Genomic DNA, 8,679 nt, shown 5'->3' with positions numbered 1-8,679 from the left:
TCATCAAGAAGATTACAAAGGGCAATTGGGCAACATGTTGCCTAGCCTACAAACTCGTGGTTTCACCGATCAATACCCCCCATAAGGAATTGGCTATACTGGTCTCGATACAGTTTGAGAGATTCGGGTTGCTTGAGCACAAGAGTTGGAAATCTCTCCCTATAATGACTTATCTAGCCAGCGAACATAACACAATCAACTTTGGGTCAAACTTGCTTAGATCCTTATGAGCTACCTTGAATAGGTTTAGATACTCAAGATCAAACCCAGATACAGTCTCTATCTCCCTCAACCTCTCTAGACCCTAAGAGCCCAGTCGCTCGATGCATTAGTGGTATTAAGGAAATTAGTAATATGGATGGTTAGGAAAGTAGTCCCATTGAAAGCATGGGAATGGCAAAACTTAAGTCAAACTACTAAAAAAGAGTGAAAAGAGAATGTGCACTTGATGCTATAAATAAAGGGGGTGGATTTGTCGTTCGTTAGTCTTTCCAAAAAAACTCTTAATACAAGAGAAAAAGTTAGTATTAGTATTACTACGAGTTTTATGGGATGTGTCCCTTACATATTGCTAAAATGGAATGAGGAATGTGTGTCCACAATAAAGGAGTATTTTCTTAATCCCCGCAAGGTTCTTGTTGGTAGGGAGGGTTTAAGCTAACCACTCCCTTCCACTCCCACTCTCCTTTCAAGTTCCTTTCATGTTATTTGTCAACATACACTAGAAAGTCAATCTAAACAAAAAAAAATTGGGAATTCAAATGCAAAGACTTGTGTAAGTTATGCAGATGCAAAAGGGCAATAGAAGATATGGCCCACCTATTTTTGTGAACTATCCTATTCGTTTCTACGTTTTAAGGTGTAGGGAATGGTCATGCAAATGACCATTTCTTGAAGTAACGGGCGACCGACCATGTCATGCAGTGACCATTTCCTGTAATAACGGGCGACCAGAGGAGGCAACAATTCCTCTTAGGACAATCTGTAGGGATCTTCTCTCTTGCTTGGAATAGAATTAGGAACTTTCTGGGTGATTTGGAGGTAGAGGAACATTATTTTGTATGAAGCAGCTTAACAACCTACTGATCAGAAATTTATGTGCAGGACTGCAAACTATGCCAAAAAAAACCAAACAAATTAGGTATGCCTGCCAACACTTCCAAGTTTTCTACCAAGACTATTACCAAAAGAAAGAATTATTAATATACATTCTTGTAAACGGCATGGCTCAAAGCTGTGGACAGTATACAGGCAAAGTAGATACAAAGAAGACCTGGCAGCTTCTAAATTAGATGATCCACACTCATTTGCCTTGAGTTGTCACATCTCTCTTTTCAAAGAATGTGGGTGGCCTGCTGCCTCTGCATTTCAACCATCCATCTACACATTGATGAAGCTCAGACTTGTGCTCTGTACCATTGATGAAGCTTGCACTACTGCGGGCATAACTATTACTGCTTGTGCTCCATTGCTGGCATTCTGTCGCCGCCAATGTTGGTGTTGCTGGTATTCAATACCCATCTGGTTACAAATGCCAGCCACTGCTTTAAGCATAAACCCACTTTTAACAACCAGAAAAGAGAGAGAGAGAGAGAGAGAGAGAGAGAGAGAGAGAGAGAGAGAGAGAGAGAGAGATTATCCAATGGGCAAGTGTTGATGAAAAAGAGAAGGTGAGAAAAGAGCAAAGAAGCACAGATAATGGGTGTAAATTTTCCATAGAAGAAAGCTAGAAAAGAGAGAGGTGATAAGAGCAGTAGGTCAGAAGAAAGAATGTGAAGTAAAATCTTGAGTCCTGAAATTGGGCGTCAGCTGCCTAAGTTGACCTCTTTCGCAAAATCATAAGCCAACCCCCCCCCCCCCCCCCCCCCCCCCCCCCAAACACACACACCCTTCTGGCAATCAAGACACCAGCCATCTGTGATAATCTTTAATGCTCCTTTGAATCCATCACCTTATATGGTGTCCATGATCCCATAAAACTGACCTTCCATGTCGATTTTCCAGAGTCCTCTCTCACTGCTTCTCCGATGCTGACGTTACCGACGTCGTATCAAACCTGTATGCCTTGGTGCTATGTGTGTTGGAAGAGAAAGTAGAGCTAAAGCCAGAGGTTTCAACCATATTGGTCCCTACTACAGCAACGAAGGCTCCACTCTGCGTGTTGCCAATCATGGATTTCGGCATTGCATTCGAGCCTTCCTTATCTAGCCTTTCATACAAAAAGCTCAACACTTGTCGAATGGTTGGCCTTGCTTTGCCCTCTTTCTGAGTGCACATTTTCACAAGCTTCACAAGGCTTCTGAGCTCGTCGGGGTCATAATTGTCTTCAAGGTCTGGGTCTACCATCAATGGGACTTTGGTGTCTGTTGCCAGGTAAGGCTGCGACCATGAGACAAGGTTCCGGTTGTCTTGAACAGCCCCTCTTCCGGTGACGAGCTCGAGGAGCAGGACACCATAGCTGTATATGTCACTCTTCAAAGTGAGTTGTCTGGTGATTACATACTCTGGATCCAAATAGCCTGCATGCAAGTCAAACCAAAGGTTATTCAAAAGAGGATCGTACTGAAGACAACCATTGTGCATTAAATTTGTTGAGCTATGTGATGGCTTGTATATGAAGCTACTCTATATATAGCACGCAGGTGCTATATACAGAGTAGCTGCATATACAAGCCATCACATAGAGTAGCTTCGTATATAAGCTCAACGAAATTGAACAGTAAGTACTACTTGTTCACTGGCACTAAGATTGTCACCCAGTCCCTTTCTATGGCTCAACAGCCTTGAAATAGGATTGACACTGCTTTGTGGATACACATAGTGCTCCCACCAGGCGCGATTTTCTCGACCACAATGCAGCACAAGTATAGTCCTAGAAAGAACCATGTAGAGAAAAATACTCCTTGGCAGTCACATCCTCAGCTTTCGTCTTCGGCACATGCGCGCAGCAATATGTAAAAGTAGTACAAAAAGTTTGCTTGACCATATTTTACACCAATTTAGCATCAAAACTTCCATGCTTTTGAAGTTTTGAGCACCTATGTGAAGTAGTCTACCTCCATAGACAAAATTCCTGAAGGTGCCCTTGGATACCATGTGATGCAGTACCCAACCAGTAGGATGAAATGGACTAGCTCTGTTCTTTGCTTCTTAGCATCTCACCTATTCAAGACATGCAGCCTCTGCTACTGTTTCAATCAATACTCTCAATTTCACCTGTGTGCAAATGGAGCATCAAAAAATTCAGCAGGCCATGCACCTATCGCACTCACCTGGCGTACCACGGACATCTGTACTCATTTGCTCATATGGAGCTGTCGATGTGGGCGTCGGTGTAGCATGAGCAAGGCCAAAATCTGCAACCTGATAAAGAAAATTTAACAGCCTAATTATTCTCTTTTCGGTGTCATATAAAGTACTGTTGCTGGTGATGCCAACAAAAGTCAAACTATATCTACAATCAAAGTGTTAACCAAAATTAAGAAGTAGTTAAGGTTGCCCACAATCAAAAACTAATCGAAGTGGTTAAGGTTAAAAATTTACAGCCAAGCTTTGTATACAATCAAGTGTTTCCAAAAATCAGGAACCATAACATGCATGGTAATGGCACTATGCCCACTTGTTGATAAGGTCTTTATAGGTCCAATATTCAAACTCCCAGCACACCCAAGCAGTAATGCCTATCTCATCTCCGGTACACAGTATCGTGCAAAGTAGTTGGAGGATCAAGACAGTTACAAAAGTAGGTATATATTTCTATGAAAGTATCATCAAAAATTTTGGCTGATCTCCTGCAGAGCTTGTAGAGACAAACAACAAGTGTTCATCAATAATGTGGCTTGAAGTGAGGCGGCGCAAACCTTAGCCACAAAGTGCTGATCCAGAAGGATGTTACTTGACTTGATATCTCTGTGGCATAGCGGAGGATCACAAAAAAAGTGCAAGTATTCCTACAGCATCCAGAAAATTGTTGATAAGGAACATATCAAAGAGAGACCTGAGTCCATGACAGCATGAATTTATCCACATTCTCACCAATGCAGCAGCCACATCTATGGCTACTTGTATCCTTGTTCGCCAATCCAAGGGAGCTTTGCTGTGTCCAGCTGCAAAAACTGAAGACAATTAGATGCATCTATTGCATGGATAAGCACATCGATCGCATTCAGTAAGTGTCACTTGTGCAAATGATACCACATGCCGGGAATCCATTTTTGCTCGCATCGACTTCTAGCATGTACTTAAGCTAAAGGTTGTATTATCCAAACTTATAAGCAAGCAATTCGGTAATTTCTTCATATGATTTTCATCATGATGGGCTTGCAAATAGGACACGTCTTTCAGGTGAATGGCATGATGTGCAGCATTTTACCTAATCCCATATAGCAATATATGCAAGAGCAAATTCGAAATCCGACAAGGAAATTTGTAAGCCAGGGCTTCTCTTTACCTTGGAGATGCTCTTTCAGACTGCCATTCTCCATGTATTCGTAGACCAAAAACCTGACACACATGTAGCAAGTGATGACAGAAACTTGGTTACCCACGATTTCCTATCTCGCTGATGTTGCCATTCCAATTACGCATAGCACTACAATCTCGTACCTTTCCGTCTTTGTGATGCAGAAACCTCTCAGTGTGACAAGGTGCCTATGATGCAAGCGCCCGAGGAACTCCATCTCTTTACAAAACTCTTTTTCTCTCTGTCTTGAGACCCTGTACATCCTTTTCACAGCTGCTACAAGGCCATCATTAAAGTAAGCTTTATATACAGTTCCAAATCCACCCTTTCCAATTATGGTGCTGAAGTTGTCTGTTGCTTTCTGAATTTCAGAATAGTTAAATCGCCGAAATGTGGTCGAATCTGTCAAGCCAGTAAAATCACAATTTTAATTAGTGTAATTATTTCTTGCGGCAGACACGCAAGCCAAAAGTGGTGATTAAGGTGTAGATTAATGGTAATCTTTACCTCTGAGCCATTTTCTTAGAGGATTCTTGGGGCTTTGAAGGATATCTTTGCTCCAGGCAGGAACCCCTGCAACCTCCGTACACGGCTTCTCCAGCTGCTTTTTCTGTCTCTTGATGAGGAAGACCAGCAGCCACAACAAGAGCAGCGCAGAGACCGTGACAAGCACCCCTAAAACTGCAATCAAGGTCAGATGTGAAGCTGGCCCTGATGAAGCATTGCTGTGGTTGATGACACTGCTGGCATTGTGAGTCTTGTTGACATGGTTTTTAGCTGGAGGAGTTGAATGTGGGTACGGAGGTAGAGCCGGTAGAGTTATGGAAGGGTTGGATGGCAGAGTTGGAAGCGACACAGACGGACTTGAAGGTACCGAGGAATGAGAAGGAGCAGGGGAGGGGACGCTCGCCATGTCCGCAGCTATTGCCTTAAATCTGCATGTGCAAGAAATGCTTTTGTCATGGGGGTTGGTGTAAGAGGTGGCGCTGGAACTCTACAGGGAGAATAGCCAACTTGAACAACAGATTAGAGCCCAAGCTTAGCTGGCATGTAAGGACCAACCCACATGCTATCAACTGTTGAAGCGTTTGATTCTACTAAAGCACATTGCAATTGAAGCTTTTGATGGCCTGCTTCTGCTAAAGCTTACTCCATCAACTCTGTTTGTAGCACAGCAATAATAATAAGGCTAGTAGAATTTCTCCTCCAAAGCCTTTGTCACTACAAGAGCTACATTACCCGAAGGCACAGCTTTGCCTGTGAAGCTCAAGGTGTGCTTGCATGCCCAGTACAGCTGATGCAAAAGGCTGAGTGATCAGCTTCTCAAGTAAAGCCTTGGGGAAAAAGAAGCTAAGGCATGTAATTGTGCAATGTCCAGTATAAGCATTCAGTTCATAGCGTTGGGCAGCACAATTTGCAAGAGAAAGCTTACCTGATGAGGCAAAATTGGAGGTGGATATAATGGTTGTAGCATTCACTACCTTGTAAAGGACCAGAAGGATGGAGAGGGGGACAATGAATGTGTCTCTACGAATAAAATTTCTTTACTGAGCTGATTGTGTGCAAAACGGAAATGGGAAATTGGAATGTGTGTGTGAGAGGATTTTTTTTGGGGGGGTTGGGGTTGAGCAATTGGGGGGGCTTCAGCAGGTGAGCTCTAATTAAGAGAAGAGAATGTAAATGGATACGGAGTGTGGGTGTGCAGCCATAGCCAGAAACATACCTGCCAGCTCAGGCCTGGTAAAACCTTGGTATATGCAAGCCAACAGTGAGTGAGAGTGGGTGCACTTGCAATTGCATTGACCTTGCTTGCTGGCATTAAACCCATGGGGGGAGTCTAGGGTTTCACCTTACCATACAAATTCACAATACAATAGTGTAGATGAATATGATATCTTGTAGTATGTACTGCTGCTCCTGCTGCCCACCCCACTTTTCAGGGTTGAGGTTTTGGTCCTTGTCCATTACTCCTACTCATTCAAACGATTCAATTGTGATGAGGGCTGATGGCCATGGCCCATCACCCATGAGCTTTTAATGCTAGCAAAGATCAAAAGTGTTAAGGGGGGCACATGTAAGAGAGACAAATAGAAAGTAGAGAGAGAGAGAAGGAGATAATTGAATCCTTCGAATTCTTAAAAATATTTGTGTGCGTGTGTATGGACAAATTCGCATTCCAGTCTCCAGAATCCAAAACCGTGTGTGTGTGTGCACGCTGCGAAAGAGAGAGAGAGAGAGAGAGAGAGAGAGAGAGAGAAATTAGGTAGCAAACGTGTGTGAGAGAGAGACTGTTAAGAGAACATTAGAGAACGTGTTGTGTGTGTGTGAGAGAGAGAAAGAGAGAGAGAGAGACTAGAACATTAGAGAACGTGGTGTGTGTGTGTGTGTGTGTGTGTGAGAGAGAGAGAGAGAGATCTAGGTATCGTGGAGGGATAAAGGAGGCAGAACAGCTTGGAGACCTTGGGCAATGGGAGTCGTGACATTGGAGACACAAAACGAAGCTTGAGGGACCTTGAGGAGAGAGAGATGTTGGGAAAATGGGCGAAGAGAGAGAGAGAGCGAGAGAGAGCGCAAATTCGCAATTCAATTGTCTCAACTGTGAAAGTGTGTCTCAATTGTATCGATAATCGAAGGTAGAAGAACCCTGACGCAATGCAATGGAGTCGTTGAGCAGATGGGCGCATTGGGCGGGACTAGGGACAAGACCGCTGCTGGAGGAGTCCTGGACCTGAAGTACGTATCTAGAGAGAAGAGAGAGAAAAAGAGCGAGTGCACTGGTATGTCATCGCACAGTGCGCCCTGGCCCATTTGGCCACCCACATAACACGCTCCTCTCTGCGAGTGACAGATAATAGGAAGTGCACGCCATTGGCTAGGAAGAAAGGGGGGGAGGGGGGGGGGGGGGGGGGGGGGGGGGGGGGGGGGGGGGGGGCTCGTTGATAACTAACATGGGTCCAACTCAGGGGATCAACGGAGGGGGAAGATCAGCCGTTGATCGCGTGGGTAGTTTTATAAAAAATTGAGGTTTCCTATTGCGCGTCCCGCCCTTCGACTCCACGACCTCCCACTCCGCACTCCACAGCCTTATCCACCTGCACTATCGCGTATTGCTGAATACAATGCGACTTTGCGTAATGAAAAGCTTTGCCTCCCCTATTGCGTCGATCCGACGGTCCAAATCGCGCGCGATGTCGTCCACTCGCCTCTGTCGTTGATCCCGCAGGTTGGACCCCGTGTTATTTATAAACCGGGGGGGGGGGGGGGCGGGGCAACTTTGAATATATTCGAGAATCTAGCAAGCCTTAAAGTAATGATGCCTTCCGTCATGCGCCCTCCATCTATTGTCGATTCTGAGCAAGAATCCTACCGAGCAGTCGACGGATGGCCCCCATGTCAGCTCTCAAAATCAATATAGACTGCAAGCCAATTATGCCACTCCCGATCAGTGCACATAATGCAACGAGCTGTAAACACGTTAGCATCTGGAATTTTAAGTGTGTTCGCCAATGATATTTATCCAGGTCAGTGGCTAGAATTGATGTCACCTCGGTGCACGGAATATTTTGTTATTGTATGCACTATCGGTTGCTCTACAGTCTTGTCACCTTAGCAACTGGAACCAGCTAAGTTGGCCCCCTCCCCCCGACTTGTGACGGTAAGGAATGGTCATGCAGTGACCATTCCCTGAAAAACATGCTCCCACCCTCTGTCGATCGCCATGTGGTCGCCCATTATTTCAGGGAATGATCACTGCACAACTATTCCCTACACCATCACAACTAGAATGCTCCCACCATGGCTCCCGTCCTCTGTCGATCACCATGTGGTCATCCATTATTTCAAGGATGATCACTGCACAACCCTTCCCTACACCATCACAACCAGGCCTGGAAATTGAAGGGTGCCCTTGTCCTTCCTAGGGAAGGGGAATTCCCTTAGTTGGCCTTCGGAGAAAAAGGGCCATCATACACTTTGCCCGTCATCATGCAAGGCAAAAATGCACCAACCCATCACTCGATACCCCTTAATTCTCTTGCTCCTATGAAATATTCACTTGCTTTTGGTGTATCTTTTATTGTTCCATACTTAGGTATTCTTTAATTAAATTCGATGGTTAGTAAATTTTAGTATATTGGTATATTATACTTTAGCTCTGTTTGCTCCTCTTGCCCCCAAAAGCATCACCATTAGTTTTCATGTCTCTCTCTCTCTCTCTC

The 8,679-nt window shown here is 44.5% G+C and overlaps 1 protein-coding gene across 2 annotated transcripts; it reads right to left on the bottom strand.

Moving 5' to 3' along the window:
* Positions 1 to 1,144: 1,144 nt before the first annotated feature.
* LOC147448927 (putative receptor-like protein kinase At1g49730) lies at positions 1,145 to 7,121 on the bottom strand. Of its 2 annotated transcripts, none has more exons than XM_086521344.1 (8): positions 4,970 to 7,121; positions 4,606 to 4,864; positions 4,451 to 4,503; positions 4,036 to 4,106; positions 3,861 to 3,950; positions 3,273 to 3,363; positions 1,985 to 2,519; positions 1,145 to 1,521 (listed from the first exon to the last, which is right to left on the bottom strand). In XM_086521344.1, exons 1-7 carry the CDS (start codon positions 5,373 to 5,375, stop codon positions 2,014 to 2,016), a joined length of 1,476 nt encoding a protein of 491 aa, XP_086377470.1. In that variant the 5' UTR covers positions 5,376 to 7,121; the 3' UTR covers positions 1,145 to 1,521; positions 1,985 to 2,013. The 2 variants fall into 2 exon arrangements, with proteins under 2 accessions (XP_086377470.1, XP_086377471.1); XM_086521345.1 differs by lacking the exon at positions 1,145 to 1,521 and having other exon boundaries at positions 1,870 to 2,519; positions 4,970 to 5,756; positions 5,895 to 7,119.
* Positions 7,122 to 8,679: the final 1,558 nt, after the last annotated feature.

The sequence above is a fragment of the Adiantum capillus-veneris genome, chromosome 10 (genome assembly GCF_014529385.1).
Source record: "Adiantum capillus-veneris isolate H3 chromosome 10, ASM1452938v2, whole genome shotgun sequence".
Classification (NCBI taxonomy): Eukaryota; Viridiplantae; Streptophyta; class Polypodiopsida; order Polypodiales; family Pteridaceae; genus Adiantum; species Adiantum capillus-veneris.
This window is presented reverse-complemented; position numbering and strand designations above follow the sequence as displayed.

What these genes read in the sequence shown, in the direction of transcription:
- LOC147448927 (XM_086521344.1), bottom strand. Translation starts at nt 5,375, where the DNA reads ATGGCGAGCGTCCCCTCCCCTGCTCCTTCTCATTCCTCGGTACCTTCA. An exon ending in TCTAAGAAAATGGCTCAGAG is followed by an intron (nt 4,865 to 4,969) that starts GTAAAGATTACC and finishes CTGGCTTGACAG; the next exon opens with ATTCGACCACATTTCGGCGA. An exon ending in TAGATGTGGCTGCTGCATTG is followed by an intron (nt 3,951 to 4,035) that starts GTGAGAATGTGG and finishes TGGATGCTGTAG; the next exon opens with GAATACTTGCACTTTTTTTG.